The sequence below is a fragment of the Crocuta crocuta genome, unplaced genomic scaffold (genome assembly GCF_008692635.1).
Source record: "Crocuta crocuta isolate KB4526 unplaced genomic scaffold, BGI_CrCroc_1.0 scaffold118, whole genome shotgun sequence".
Classification (NCBI taxonomy): domain Eukaryota; kingdom Metazoa; phylum Chordata; class Mammalia; order Carnivora; family Hyaenidae; genus Crocuta; species Crocuta crocuta.
The window spans coordinates 6,149,552-6,165,606 of record NW_027551558.1 but is presented as its reverse complement, the minus strand read 5'-3'; the positions used below and the strand labels follow the sequence as shown (position 1 = coordinate 6,165,606).

Below are 16,055 nucleotides of genomic sequence, written 5' to 3'. Positions count from 1 at the left end.
CACTTCCACCTCTCCAAAGACGAAAACCTGCCCTAATAAGGTAGCACCGAAAATTGGTTCCGGGTCACGTGAAGCGAGCGGCACCCACAGACAGAAGGCAGAGCCTCCCTCGCTCATGCGCACAGCTTCTGCGCCGGTTTCTTGGGGAGCCGGCGCAGTCTCAGAGGCCTCGTTTACTCCCAGCTCCGCCCAGCTCACTCCTAGGGGGCGGGACGAAGGGCGGGCTTGGGGAAGAGGCGGGGCGGGGGCTGCGCGCNCTGACTGAAAGAGCCAGGACCTCTTTTACAATGACTGGATCTGCTGCAAGATAAAGCGCACGGCACCGGAAACCTCCTCCATCCACTTCCACCTCTCCAAAGACGAAAACCTGCCCTAATAAGGTAGCACCGAAAATTGGTTCCGGGTCACGTGAAGCGAGCGGCACCCACAGACAGAAGGCAGAGCCTCCCTCGCTCATGCGCACAGCTTCTGCGCCGGTTTCTTGGGGAGCCGGCGCAGTCTCAGAGGCCTCGTTTACTCCCAGCTCCGCCCAGCTCACTCCTAGGGGGCGGGACGAAGGGCGGGCTTGGGGAAGAGGCGTGGGGGTGGCTGCGCGCGTGCGCGGAAGAGAGCTGAGGGCGGGCGCGCCGCTGAGGGCCTGGCTTAAGCGATTTTAGGCAAGATGCAGGTAAAGAATCTGGGGGGCAGAACCCTGGAGACTACCGCAGTTCCTTTTCCTCGCTGGGCCCGTGTCATCGGCGGACCGTCCGGGGTGGGACCGTAGTAAGCGCTGGGCGCCCCCGACACGGGCGAGGCCACGCGAGTCTAGGCCTAGCGCAGGCGCAGTGCGAGAGGGCGGGCGTGGTCGCGCCGAAACCGGCGAGCCGGGCCTCCCCACTCTCGCGGTTCTGACTCCTCCAGGTCTGTGTTTTTGAGGGCTCTCTCTTCTGGAGGTCAGATCCTGGAAAGTCTGTGAAGGTCTCGTCGTATCCCACCTGGCAGGGTTACTTCCTATTTGTTAATTCTCTTAGCACCTGAGCAGGTGTGTTATAGGCCCCTTGTGTGGATGTGGAAGCTGAGGCTCGGAGAAGGGAAGGGTCCCACCTAGAAGTCGGGTAACTTGAAACACTGGAGGAACCTGTGTTCCTGACTGCACTTAGAGCTGGGGGAGAGGATAGTTACAGCCCCTTTCCCCCTGAGGTTGGTGTTCAGGTTGAGGAGCGCCCCGTTTCGGATTCCCTGGCTTTCAGAGCTCAGTCAGCCCTAGGGTCCCTTTCCTCAGTTGCTGTTTTAGAATCATATCCCCCGTGTTTTGTCCCCTTTCTCCCGTATTTGGAATTTTCTAATGGAATTGGCCTAAAACTTAAAAGTGAAAGGAAATGAAGATACCAAGGGAATGAGCAAAAATCTGTGACAACTGAATTCTGTCACTGTCGAAGGACCCTCTGCCAAAGGTCATTCTGCTGCTTCCCAGACCTCACTGTTGTCCAGAATTCTGATTAAATCGTCTCTGGCTAAGTGGCAAATGAGAAGGAGTTAGTGTGGGTTTGCTTGAGGCCGGAGGCGTTGGGAGCTGGAAAGGATAAGCATCTACAAATATGGTGTGTCTGTCAGAAGCCAGACACTCTTAAGTGGTGAAGAGGAAGCTCCAGGGGCTGCCCTGGCCTCCTTTGCACTGTCTATCCTAAAGGACCCTGCTTTGAAAATGTCATTTCTTCAGAGGCCTATTCTGGTCACCCTGCTGAAAGGATTCTGTTCATGTTTCTTTTGATATATCTCAGCAAGACCGTGACGCGGAGTGAAGTGCTGGAGCCTGGTTGTCCCAGTGCCCTTTCCACGGTGTTCCTTGATGTCTTATTCCAAACCAGGTCCACTAGCAGTGTTCCTGCCAAACCATGCTAAACCAGTGTTTGGCTGGTTCAGGAGCTAGAGCCCACCTTGACATTTCTCCTCTGATGTTTGATCCTGGTTAATTTGACTTGTTCCAGCATGGCAGTGTCTTCCTAAATGCCTTGCCTCTCCTAGGCCTGTGAGAATTAAGTAAAATACAGGTAAAGGGATTCAGAGAGTGCCAGCATCCCCTAGTACTCATGTGTTGGTCATTTGTGAGCTCTTTCACGGGATCTCAGCTCTTCCTTCTAGGTTGGGCCAGTAGAGGTTTTGTCAGCCTAGCACCAGGCTCTCCTGATTCTACTGCAGTCACTTAGAACTTTGAGATACTCCGTATCTCTGCTCTTGGACCCTTTGCACATGCGGGTCTCTCTGCCTGGAAAGTTGTTTCTTACTGCCCTTGCTGTGGAATGCGGACCCCTTGTGACTCTCTAGGTCAGCAGCCTCTTGATCATTGCACTTGCCACAATTTGTAATACATATCTGTATATTTATTTGTTTATTGCGTGTCTCTTTCTCTCAACTGTAAAATAGGTGATTCTGGCATTCACCATGCTTCCCTACTATGTACTAACAATACATATAGTTGGTGCTTAATATCTGTTGAATGAATCATTCCCAAGTAATCAAGTTAAATTATTGAAAAGCCGCCTCAGCCTTGGTACGAGCATTGGTACTGATCTGTGCATCATATTCTGATTTTTACCCAAGACTAATTCTTGGGTGTGTATGTTTTGGGGAGGGGGGCAGAGTGAAGGTGCAGTGAAGGAAAAGGAACAGGGGTTGTGGTTCATTTGACACTTAATCAGAAAAGGCCACAGAGTAATTTGGCCATAGAGTAATCCCACCACCTTTCTTTCCCGTTCGATCCTTTCTTCAATATGGCACCATCCTAGTGGACTTTGCACTCATGGTGTCCTTGGTCCACTTGCACTAGGACCCCAATGCAGACACTGAGTGGAATGACATCTTACGCCAAAAAGGCATCTTGCCCTCAAAGGAAAGTTTGAAAGACTTGGAAAAGGAGGCAGAAGAGGAGGAACAGCGAATCCTTCAGCAGTCAATTGGTGAGCTTGCTTATATTCTTTTTTGTTCTCTCTCTCTCTGGGTTAAGAAACAACTTTCTAAGCCTCTAAATGCTTTGGTGGATGCTCTGAGCAGGAATTGGGAGCCAGGGATTGGAGGGCTGGAATGGACCGTATCTCTGGGACCTCAGGCGAGTCGGACTATCTCTAACCTTCAGCTTCTTGGGCTGTAGAAAAGGGGGACTTCAGACGCTTCCTTCATTTCCACAGTTTCTTGTCTATGTCACATGGGCACATGATAAACCTGAGGAAAATATTTGAGTTTTACTTTTTGTTTCATTGATCTCAGGGGCTAGTACTTTTGTCTTCTGTTTATATATTAGAGCTAATTTAGAGGCGGATTCATTAGAAAGCATTTATCCAGTGAATGTTCATTGAATGATGATCGTCTGACAGGTGTAATTCTAAGCATCGGGCCTTTAGTTGTGTACAGGCCAGACAAATCCCTATCCTTATGGAACTTACATTCTAGTGGGAGAGATAGGCAATAAGCAATACATAATTCCTTATATAGGAAAATAAGGCGGGGAAAGGGCCTCAAAAGGGTAGGAGGAGGGGGGTGAGTATAATTCTAGATAGAGTCAGAGAGAGCCTCATTAGGAGTGACATTTGGTTAACCTGAGGGAGTTGAATTGAGCTACTTAAGTGAGTGAAGAGCATGTTAGAGAATCATCTGGGAAGCCAGTATGGTAGAAAAGAGTGTTCAGAGAGGCAACTAGGGGTCCAACCATTGAGGACCTTTTATCTTTTAATAAACACCTTGGCTTTTATGTCTAGTGGGGTGGAAGTCACTGGGGTGTTGAACAGAGGATTGACATGTTGACAGAACCCTCCTGCTGTTGCCTCACTGAGCATGGAAGATGGGGAGAAGGTCAGGAAGTAGGGAGTTGAATGTGGAAACTGCTGCACTAATTCGGGCAGGAGGTACCATTGGCTTGGACTAGCCTGCATGGTATTGGTGAAAGTGGTGAGAAGTGGTCAGATCTGGAAATAATTTGAATGTAGGGCCAGTAAGATTTGCTGGTGGATCCTGTAAAGGGTGTGAGAAAAAGTAAGCAAAGGATGACTGCAAGGCGTTGGGCTTGAGCAGCCTGAAGGATGGAGTTACCACCAACTGAGATGAGGAAAGCTTGGTGAGTAACAGTTTGGAGCTAGGATCAGGAGCTCTATTTGGGACACAGTAACGTTGAGATTTTTATTAGCCCAATAGAGATGATAGGTAGGCACTTGGCTATGTTTTTCTCCAAATCAGAGAAGTATGGACTGGAGGCAAAAAGTCATGAGGTGCAATCACCAAGGGAGTGGGTATAAATAAAGGAGTCAAATCAGCAGAGGTCCAAAGGAAGGGCAGTCATAGAGGTAGGAGGAGGGAAGGCATCCTGCAAGCCAGAGGAGGACCATCTTTCAAAGAGGAGGCAGTGGGGGGTTGGATTAATGCTGCTCATCCATCAGGAAGTGGAGGTCATTGATGATCTCGATGAGAACAGGTTGTTTAGTGATGGAGTTGGGATTGGAGGACAAAAATCTGATGTCAAGAAGCAAGAATGTGGCTGTAAAAATGGAATAGAGATTTTCTAGCAGTTGGTTAAAAGAAAAGAGAGCTGCCTGCCTACCACAAGAGAACAAGAAGTCCTGTGATAATCCCTTTAACTCTAGGAGAGGTGTGCCCGGGAGGACTCACCTTTGTGTGTGTAACCTCCTTTGTCCTCAGAGATAGAATTGTTAACACACCTGGGCCATGGCTGTGTGTGCTTGAGGAGCCGACCAGGTGAGTTCAGGCAAATACAAGTTTCTTGTTTTATAAACTTGGGAAACTTCTCATTCATGTCCTTACAGTTGCATGGAGGTAGGAGAGTGATCTTGCTGCAAATGTCAACATAGGTCTGTCTTTTTTAAAACACCCTCAAGTTCTTCTATTTACTAGCATAATACCTTCGGTATTTTTTATTTTGGTTTTGCTAAGTGAGTTTTATTGGCTTGGTGTTGCGTGCACATCTTTAGGAGAAAAGTAAAGGAGGAAAAACAAAATGCAAGTTCATCTTCTAAATTTTTTGGTTTTTGCTAACTTAACTGCATTCAGTGAAAACGTATGAAGATATGACTTTGGAAGAGCTGGAGGAAAACAAAGACGAATTTAATGAGGAAGATGAACGTGCTATTGAAATGTACAGGTTAGTGCCACCCAGAGGGACTGTTTGGTTTTTTGTGTTGCACTAAAATGTGTGTCTTTTGAAAAGTTAACTTTCTGACCGAGATAACATTCGGAAAGGATTATATGATTAAATAGTAATATTGCAGATTTCAGTGAACTAGTCTTGGACTTCTGCCACGTGGCAGATAAATAAATGTGGATCTTCATAAAGGCTGCTGTGTGAAAGGCGTGTGGGACGTGTGGGGTGTATGTGTAAGATGTCTCTCTCCTCCTCCTGCTGTACAGGCAGCAAAGACTGGCTGAGTGGAAAGCAACTCAACTAAAGAATAAATTTGGAGAAGTTTTGGAGATCTCAGGAAAGGATTATGTTCAAGAAGTTACTAAAGCCGGTGAGGGCTTGTGGGTTATCTTGCACCTTTACAAACAAGGGTGAGCTGATCTTATGCACTGTCCTTGAATGTTAATTTGAAATTATGCCGTGGACATTCCCCGCTTAATCCACATTGGAGGGTTGGTTGGTTTGTTTTCTTAACTAGTATTTTGTTTTTGTTGCTGACTGGCCCAAACCTAATGCCTCATTTTTGTCTTTAGACTTTCAAGTTAATATTTGTGACTAATAAGAATGCCTTTGTTACATTATAGCAATGAAGATTGCTTTGATTGAAAAAGAAATTCCTTATTTATCCTTCCGGAGAAACTCTGGCATTTCAAAATTGCATGTATGAATCATTCTCCTAGATGTTGGGGGTGACCTTTATAATAATTGTTCCAGGCAAGTGACGCAGTGGTGCTCCACTGTGTCTCACTTCCAGCCGCGTTCTCCTGCTGTGTACTTGTGTAGAAGTTCTTTGAAAAGCAGGAAATGCTTTCTGACCTTTTTTACACCTCCTGAATCTTGAATGTTCTCACATAGAGGTGACATAATTATCTTTTACATTGAAGCTTTTTTCCTGAGTTACTACTGAGTCAAATTAAATTGCATTTTGGATTTTGAGTTCTTCATTTTCCCTGAACATATTAGAAAGCTTTTTTAAAAAATGTTAAATCATCTTGGCTGGAGTAGCAGAATCATTTGTGAAGCTATTAGGGTTTACGTAGGGTAGAAGGGTAGTTGAACTTTGCCCTGTATAAATGCAGAATCACAGTTGCTTCTGTTTCTGTTTTATAGGTTTCCTCTCTCACCATTATTTCCCATTTCTACTTTACAGAATTCCTCTCTGTGCCCTCATAAATCAGCACTTCCGTGGACTTGCCAGGAAGTTTCCTGATGTCAAATTTATCAAAGCCATTTCAACAACCTGCATACCCAATTATCCTGATAGGAATCTGCCTACGATATTTGTTTACCTTGAAGGAGATATCAAGGCTCAATTTATTGGACCTCTGGTGTTTGGTGGCATGAACCTGACAATAGATGGTAAGGGCCTCTTTGAGATGGTCCAGGGCATGTGAGTGATGACCAGTGCATGTTAGAGACGATGAGGGGATGTTTCTGTTGAAGAAGCATGTGTTATGATGATTTGTCAAAGTCATCTTTCCCCCTGTGTGATTGTTAAAAGAAAGGAAGCACATTTAATCTCATTAGATGAGTCACTGAGGGCAGTTACAACTGGGCTTTAATAATTCTATTAAAAGAGAACACAATGGACTTTAAAATATGTATATTTAATACTTATGTCTAGTAGGTTTTATTTGTCCCTATAGTTGAATATGTTTTAAGTTATAGCTAAATTATCTCAGCATTCTTTTTTTGTTTAATTCACATGAACGTATTACTGGTAGATGCATGTATAAAAACGTTTAAGAATATTTTCTGAGTTGAGTATCTTAGTGGATTTAAAAAAAAATTTTGTTTTAATCTTAACTTATTTTTGAAGGAGAGAGAGACAGAGCGTGAGCAGGTGGAGAGAGAGGGAGACACAAAATCCAAAGCAGGCTCCAGGCTTGGAGCTGTCCGCACAGAGCCCGACTCAGGGCTGGAACTCACAAACCCTGAGATCATAACTTGAGCCAAAATTGGACGCCTAACTGACTGAGCCGCCCAGGCGCCCCTCTTAGTGACTTTTTTTTTTTTTTAATGTTTTATTTATTTTTGAGAGAGAGATAGAGACAGCATGAGCAGGGGAGGGTCAGAGAGAGAGGGAGACACAGAGTCTGAAACAGGCTCCAGGCTCTAAGCGAGCTGTCAGCACAGAGCCTGATGCGGGGCTCGAACCCATGAACTGTGAGATCATGACCTGAGCCGAAGTCAGACGCTTAACCGACTGAGCCACCCAGGCGCCCCAGTGGCTTTTAAGTTAAATTAAAATTTTATTGAATTCTGCCTCTTGATTCCTGAAGGATGAATCCTTTTATTCCTGAAGGATGTGTCGTCTTATTCCTTTCTACCTGTTACATGAGGTGTCAAAATATGTGTATACTCATAACATGAAAGAACCTGAGGCATGGAGGGCTTCCGCCTAAATCATTCATTGAAAAAAATGTGTCCACCTTTGCTTTAAAAACATGTTAGGGGTGCCTGGGTTGCTCAGTGGGTTAAACATTCAACTTCAGCTCAGGTCATAATCTTCTGGTTCGTGGGTTCAAGCTCTGCATCGGGCTCTGTACTTACAGCTCAGCCTGGATCCTGCTTTGGATTCTGTGTCTGTCTCTCCCTCCTCTACTCATGCTCTCTGTCTCTCTCTTAAAATAAATAAATAAAAAACATTTAAAAAAAATTAAATTTAAAAAATGTTAAAGTATGACTTCGTATACTATTTTATATAACTTATAAGGTACTCATGAGGTAAGTATTAACATGTGCACATACATACACACATTACATCAATTATACATTATCCTAATGTTCAAAGGCCTACAGCATTTCTAAATATTTCTAAACTAAATATATGTTTTTATCTTACTCTGGTCTTTTGAAGAAGGCACAATGAGGGGAGATAGAGGGGTATACAATAGTAGTTATGGTCTTTATAGAAAATATTTGAGGATTAGTGGACTTACAATGATTACCACATGTAAGTGAACAATAACATTAATACATACACCTATACGTATATAGATATAGGTGGATTTAAATGTATTCTTGAGTCAAGAATCAGAACGAAGATTTTTTTTCCTTTCATAACATTCAACTGAGGTACCTAGAGGTGTAAACACTGGTGTTAATGATCTCCATGGAGCATTTTAAATTAATATGACTTAAATAAAGTGGTTGTCACATTTTAATGGAAGTATTTAATTGACAGAACATCACTTAAGCCAGGCTGTTTGCTGTAGAATCTCTTCTGTAGTCCATGGTTCTGCCTGGGGTCTTTTCTCCAGTGGAAAATACATCCCTTGATTTCACTTCATGAGATCTCACACCCTTGTGGAGTTTCATTGATACAAGAGAGTGAGGGGCACCTGGGTGGCTGAGAGGAGCGTCCAACTGTTGATTTTGGCTCAGGTTCTGATTTCATAGTTCATGAGATCAAGCCCTGCATTGTGCTCCACCTGGACAGTGGAGCCTGCTTGGGATTCTCTCTCTTCCTCTCTGTCCCTACCTCACTTATATGCACATGTTCTCCTCTCTCTCTTAAACAATGAAATCTAGGAACCAAGGCTTTAGTCACTGATTTATTTTCTTGGTACTGCTTTTATTACTTCAAACAATTGTATAAGTTCTAGGATGTCATCATTCATTTATCCTTTGACTCTAATAGACTGAGATGCTGGACATGAGGCCTAAGAATTTCCTTTTGTTACCTAAAATTAGATTTAATGATTAGATTGCCAGCAGGACTGTGAAATGTATTTCCTTTGAATGTTTCATGATGATTTCTTTCCTGGAAAATTGTGCAAATTGAGAAACTAGTCATTAGAAGACAGGTTTAGTTTTTTTTTTTTAATGTTTTATTTATTTCTGAGAGAGAGAGACAGAGAGACGGAAAGAGCCAGAGACAGCGTGAGCAGGGGAGGGTCAGAGAGAGAGGGAGACACAGAATCTGAAGCAGGCTCCGGGCTCTGAGCTAGCTGTCAGCACAGAGCCCGACGCGGGGCTCAAACCCACGAACTGTGAGATCATGACCTGAGCCGAAGTCGGACACTTAACTGACTGAGCCACCCAGGCGCCCCGTTAGTCTTTTTTTTTTATTTTAATTACCATGTAGGTTCAAATACAGTAAAACCTTGGATTGCTAGTAACTTGTTCTGCGGGTGTTGTGCAAGATGAGCAGACATTCTAATAAATCTTAACTTGATGAGCGATGTCTTGCAATATAAGTAGTACATGATGCCGAATGTCACATGGTCAAACTGCGCCAGTGGTTCTCTCTCTGCGTCTTTCGCTCTCTCAGGGATTGTGGGTGATTGTTTTGGATTCTCAGTCTCAGGCTGCAGTGTTTAGCAGAAATCAGTGTTTTTTCAGAATGTTGGAAGGTGTCTATAACTGGCACTAGTGTATTTTTTGTCACTTCAAAGCACCTATGGACAGTCCTTTTCTTTTCCATGCAAGTGTAAGCTTAGGAATGCTTTGCTTCATTCTGGGTTAGGCTGTCTGCCAATAGAGACCCTTTCCTCTGTTGCCTTATTGCCAGTTACATTAAATACAGTAGATGATAAGAGTTTAATACTATACTATAGTCAACATCCATGTGAGTGTATACAATGGCCCCCATGCAGAAAAAGATTCCATTAGCGATAGTGAAAGTCGCCCTACACCAATAAACCTCCTCTCTCATCTCCCTCACATCAGCCATGAAGGTTTTCAAAGGTTAAGTGCAGGGTAATTTGTTTATTTTTCTTTATATTTTGTATTTTCTTTATATTATATTACAGTATTGTAACAATTTTTATGAGTATTCTGGGGTTGTAGAAGGAATCATCTGAGTTTCCATTATTATGGGGAAATTCGCTTCGATATACAAGTACTTTGGATTACAAGCATGTTTCTGGAACAAATTATGCTTGCACACTAAGGTTTTACTATATATGTAATATCTTATTTGATCACATCTTCTGAAAAACCATTTGAAAGTATTTTGTTTTCCTCCTTAAGGATCTGATTTTTTTTCTTCTAGGCACCTTATAGTAGTACTAAAAATGATCATAGTTTCTGCTTAGAAAAAAAAACTGGCTTGATGGGCTTGAGGGCAAGTGTCTTGTGCTGACTGTCTTAGATGATTTGGTTTTTCTTTATCACGTAGAGTTGGAGTGGAAACTGTCAGAGTCTGGAGCAATAAAGACGGATCTGGAGGAAAATCCTAAGAAACCAATTGAAGACACTTTGCTATCCTCAGTGCGGTGCTCTATCCCCGCAAGAAGGGACAGTGATTCTGAGGATGACTAAGGCTATGGCCTCGGTAATGTGCCATACTTCCTTGATGTGACAAATCATCTGGATTTTTTAAAAAAGGATAAAGTAGAAATGTCTTTTGGCTTTTAGCCTTTTATAATTATGTTTCAAATCTCATAGAACTCAGAAATCCTTACTGGGAATCCTATTACGTTTCTTGGAACTTTTTAAATTAATAACATTTCCTTAAAAAAATAAAAACCAGCTGTTGGTATGACAGATGTCTGTTTTCCTCACTTGTATTTTAAGCTATAAAACTGTCTATTCACTACTTGTCCACATATAAGAGGAAATATAGAGTTTTTTTAATAACGTGAGGAAGTTTTACAGTGGAAAAATTGCAAACTAAGTTTTATAGTTACATTATCATTTATTTTTATTTTATAAGGCCAGCAACAGAATTATTAAAGGAATGATTGATAGGAAAATCTTAGTATTTGTCCTATTTAGAAGAAATAGACAATAATTTTTATAAAACATTGTCCTATGAAAACAATAACTGAAAGATTCTAGTTTATTGCCATTTTTGCTTAAATATTTTTTCTAGTTAAAATAATTTTTGTCTCAGACTGTTGAGATGCCAGTTAATCCCAATTACTGTAAAAGACCATCTTAAATTCTTTTTTGTAAACAGATAATAAACACATAAAATGATAAATTGTATTTCAATCAGTAAAAAACATCAAGGTATTTTCTGAACTAGAATCTTAGCAGTTAACACTTCTTGTCAAATTGACATTAATAGAAAAAGTAGAGAAATATTCTCTTAATGTTTGTGTTGAATGATGTAGCACTTAATGCGGGGTTGAACATTAAAAATATAAATTATAGAGGGCCTGGAGTTCCTTCAGATTATATCGCAGAGTTTATTTTTGCTATAATTCAAAGAGTGACAAATAGGTGTGACCCATTTTAATCTGTCAGAAGTATCCGTGTTAGTGAATATTTATTTTTCTATACACATAAGAGCCAGTGCTACTTTTAAAAATGTATTCTATGTGACAGTTTACTTTTGAAGGATTTTTCATAAAATTTTAATTGCAGGGTTGATATAAGCGTGGTCAGTTCTATCACTCGCATGCCAGTTCCAGTGGTTTTGTGGGAGAGCTGCCTTCTTGGATTTTCTATTGTTAGCTGACATTCAAATAAAATGGCGTGGGAAGAATAAAGGTGAAAAGCTTGGGTGCTGCATTTGCCTGAGCACTGCAGCGCTCATAACTCTTGAGAGAACAGTGCTTGAGCATGGCTGGGGGCAGTATCCACTGTGATGGAAAAGAGCAGGCTTTATTCCACTGTGGAGCCCAGGCAGGATGTACCTCTAAATATCCACTGTGCCACTTTGATCTGTGTAAGTGTGAAACTGCTGCATCATCTTGCCTCCATGGGCACCATTAACGCCCTTAGTGGGAGCGTAAGGAAAGCTCAGGAGCCTTTGGACTTGGCTAATGAGCCCTATCTGGCCACATGGCCCCCAGGTCCCAGGCAGCTTTTTAGTCATGCTGACTGAACTTGATTTAAATAGAGAAACATCTCTCTCATAACATGACTATTGTGATTTAGAACTTGACCTGCAAATTTCTACAGGTTGGTTAATTTTGGGAGGCTTTGCCCTAATATTTACCACTAATTTTGTTTCATGTAAAGCATGAATGTGATGTGACAGAGGGGATACAATTGGATGGGTAAGCATTGAGTTAATCTAATTTCACACAGGGAGAGTAAACAAGAAGGAGACCTAGAGGCTGTCTTCCAGTGTTCAGAGGAAAGGGTTTTGGGGAAGTGTGTTAAGCAAGTGCTAAGTAGCCCTTTCTTAAGCAGTAAGAAATGGTTCTGGAAAATTGGGATGATAATTGGGAGAAGTGAAATGGAGTTAAGACTATATAATCAAATAAATTCGATTTTTCTTTATTTTCTTTATCTCTAGAGGAATAAGAGGATGTGGATGAGTTGTATATGCTTATCTCATTGCATACCTAAATTTATATCCACACTCCCCAAGGTTGCAGACCATTGCTTTGGCACATACCTGCCGTAGAGCTTCCAGGGTGGGTGGCTCAGAAGTACTTCAGAAAAGTTGTACTAGAGGGCACCTGGGTGGCTCAGTCGGTTAAGCATCTGACTTCAGAGCAGGTCATGATCTCACAGCTCGTGAGTTTGAGTCTTGCATCTGGTGAGCATGAGCCCTGCTTCTCTCTCTCTCTGTCCCATGTGGGATTCTCTCTCTCTCTACCCTCTCACTTGCACTCTCTCTTAATTAAAAAAGAAAAAAAAGCACTAGATATAAAAGGCACTTTTTAGAGTTATGAAAGGAATGTTAAGAAGGGTATCCTCTGTCACCAATGCCCAAATTGTTTTTGTCATTCATTACCTCTAACTTTAAATTCAGTTTTCTTACGTAATGAGACCAGAAGTGACAAGTGTGAATAACCTTTATGTGTGTGTGTGTGTGTGTGTACATATATAATATATATAAATTAAGTATAATAGCATTTTTTATACTGTTGACATTCACATAGCAGATGGTCCAGGCTTTCTGCCTTCTGCACTCTGACCCCCTCCCACCACAACTCCATGATCTCCACAGGAGACCTTGTCACTTGTATGCTACAAAGAATCCCCTTGTTTTCTAGTCTTAACCATCCATACCTGCACAGTGGCCTATCTTCACTTTCTGTTCCATTCAGTCTCAAGTGAAGATGTGTCTAGTCTCCAAGTTTAAACCCTCCCTCTGTGCCTTTGACCGTATTCTCTTCCATATTCTTAAGAACTTGTTCCAGTAAATCATCATCTTGATTTCAGTCTCTCTTGATGTGGAGCCTCGGACAGTGAAAATGTTTAGGTTCTGTGGGAGAGAATGCTATTTGCCTATGAGGTATCCAGGAATCTCCAGTTCTATTCCAGCACAATGGGACCAGCCAAAAGATTAAACTTCCAGCCTCCTAGGAGCTACAGATTGCCAGATGGAGGTGGGGAAGTTGGCTGGGCAAGCCTCTTCAGAGGGACAGATGGCTGGCATGTGCCCTCTTTGGACTTAACCCCCTACTTTCTGACAGAAGTATAGATGTAGTTGAAGCCTACTTGGGCCATTGGGTATATCTTTATAGAGGCAAAGCTCTAAGGATAATATTCCTGATGACATTGTGGAGCCACTATAATCCAGCTCTTGACTGCCTTCTCTGGACTTCTGTTGCTGGGAAAGAAGTAACTTCCATCTTGGTCTCCCTTAGGAGCAGCTGACACATTTTTCCTGATAAAGTCACCTGCCTGTCAGCAAAGAAAACCTCAGCCATTCTAGCTTTCTGCTCACCACTTTCACCTTGCTTGATAAAACAGAAGAGTAATCTAGATGCCCTGCCTCTACCTGATCTGAACAACTCACCTGATGATAACTCAGAATGTTGGATAGGTATATATATTTTTAATGTTCTTAAGTTGTAGCTGAACTGGCAAGAAAGGAAAGCATCCTCAGAGGTCAAAAGTAGTTTGAATTCTCATGTTACATGTTGTCTAAAAACTTCTCAGACCAAGTTCTGAAAGTCCTCTTAAGTTGGTAATGCCCCTGAGCTCATGGCTAAAGCAGCTGCATATCCACACTGTAAGAACACAACCTTAATGTAGTCCTCAGACACTCTTTATAGACAAAGCTCCAAAGGAATGTGAGCTCATAGTCCTAAATCACAACCCACAGAATCACAGGATGCTTCAAATAAGGTGTCTTGAATGAAAGCCAGTGGAAAACAGATAGTACAGTCAGACCTGCAAAGACTTTTAGGATAGTGGAATTTTCAGATATAAGCTATAAGATGAATACTTTTAATATGTATTTAAGAAGAGTAAATGAGAATTTCTTATATAAAAATAAATCTGGCCACCAGTGGAAAAGAGAATGAACCAGAAAGTAGAGACAAATGATTACTCAGTAGGTAACACACAGAGATAAATAGATAGAAATATAAAAATTAGGAAAGCGATATGGAAGAGAGACTGAGAAGTTTTAACATAATCTTAAGAGTTTTAGAGTGAAAAAATTGGAAATTGGTAATATTTGAAAAGATAAAGACAGATTTTCTAGAACCAGTGAAAGATACCAGCCTTCAGATTCAGAAAGCTATATAAGTCCTAAGCAAGTTGCATACAATAAATCTGTGTGTGTGTGTGTATGTATAAAACTGCAGAATGTCAGATTTGTACAAGTAGTCAGAAAAGTCATTACCCACAACAGAGTAATGGTAGGGCTTACTGACTTCTCAGCAGCAAGGAAAGCCAGAAAGATGGCTAGTAGTATCAGTGGGTTAAGAAAAACAACAAAAAGTACTAATGAAGAATCAATATGTGGTGAAGCTGTAATTTTGGAATGAGGATGAAATAGACATTCCAACAGAATGAGGAAGTTTGTCGTCAATGGACTCTCACTAAAGGGAAGTTTAGAAGATTAGTGGTGCAGAAGGACCACCATCTGTTGAAAGGTCTGAAGTTCAAGAAAGGATTGTGACCAAAAACAGATAAATCTGGATGAACATTGACCTACAACAGTACAAATAATGCCTTATTTGTGATATTAATGGGAAGATGGAACTAAAAAACAGGACAAAATAGGCTACACGTTGAAGGCTTAATTGGAGTTTAAATGTTCTTAGACCCTTAAAAAGTATTTAGGAGGTTGGCAAAGGTACACATGTAAAAAATATTTCATTCAAGGTAACAATAAAAGAAAGTGAGTATGTGACTTTTAAAGTAGTTGGGGCATGGAGGGTGGGAACCTCTTTTAATTTAAAAGAAGACCAAAAAAAGCAAAACCATAGGAACCAAAATGCTATAAATCTAACACAGTAATCACAATAAATGTAAATAGACAATAATAGTCTTACCATATCCAGAAGCCATGCTTATAGGAACTTAACCAACAGATGTGAAACTTCACATGCACACAAATGTTGCTAGCAGCTGATGTATAATCACCAAAACAACCAAAATGCCTATGGATAGATGAATGGATAAACCAATTGTGGTATGTTGACAGAATGGAATGTTCAGCAATACAAAGAAATGAGCTATCAAGCCTCAAAAAAGCATGGATGCTAACTGAAATAAACCACTCTGAAAAAGCTGTATACTATGTTATTCCCATTATATGTCATTCTGGAGAAGGTGGAACTATGGATGGGCTAAAAAGATAAGAGGTTACCAGAGGATTGGGGGAGGGTGGAAAGGTTAAGTAGGTAAAGCACATGGGATTTTTAGGGCAGTGAAACTATTCTGAATGATAATATGTCGGTATGTCAAAGCGCATATACTTTATAATACAAAGAGTGAGCCTTAATGTATGCATATTTAAAAATTTCATTTAGAGAGGAGATTCCCCCCCGCCCCCCATCGCTTCTCAGCCTTTTGGCTAAGATCAAGTGTAGAGAGGAGATCCCTTGATGGACTGCAGGATGTGATAAAACAATCCAACTGTATTACAAATATATGGAATCACCTAATAGAAGGGGTTTCAGGGAAGGTTCTGATCTAAGTAACCTTGGAAATGAATCGGTAAGATGAAAGGCAAAAGATAAGCATTGTACTCTAGTTGATATTTCTCGCAGTAGTATGGGTTAATAATTCTGACACCGCT

The 16,055-nt window shown here is 41.5% G+C and overlaps 1 protein-coding gene across 1 annotated transcript; it reads left to right on the top strand.

Annotated features, from left to right (window-relative positions):
• The first annotated feature begins 593 nt into the window (after positions 1-593).
• On the top strand, positions 594-10,657 carry PDCL3 (phosducin like 3). Its single transcript, XM_077749345.1, has 6 exons — positions 594-667; positions 2,807-2,936; positions 5,035-5,125; positions 5,392-5,535; positions 6,315-6,523; positions 10,290-10,657. The coding sequence occupies exons 1-6, from the start codon at positions 662-664 to the stop codon at positions 10,430-10,432; spliced, it is 723 nt and encodes a 240-aa protein (XP_077605471.1). The 5' UTR covers positions 594-661; the 3' UTR covers positions 10,433-10,657.
• Positions 10,658-16,055: the final 5,398 nt, after the last annotated feature.

Bases quoted from the DNA above. Each gene is read 5' to 3' on its own strand.
- PDCL3 (XM_077749345.1), top strand. The intron at 5,536-6,314 runs GTGAGCTGATCT...TCTACTTTACAG, and splicing joins TTGCACCTTTACAAACAAGG to AATTCCTCTCTGTGCCCTCA. The intron at 6,524-10,289 runs GTAAGGGCCTCT...TTTATCACGTAG, and splicing joins CATGAACCTGACAATAGATG to AGTTGGAGTGGAAACTGTCA.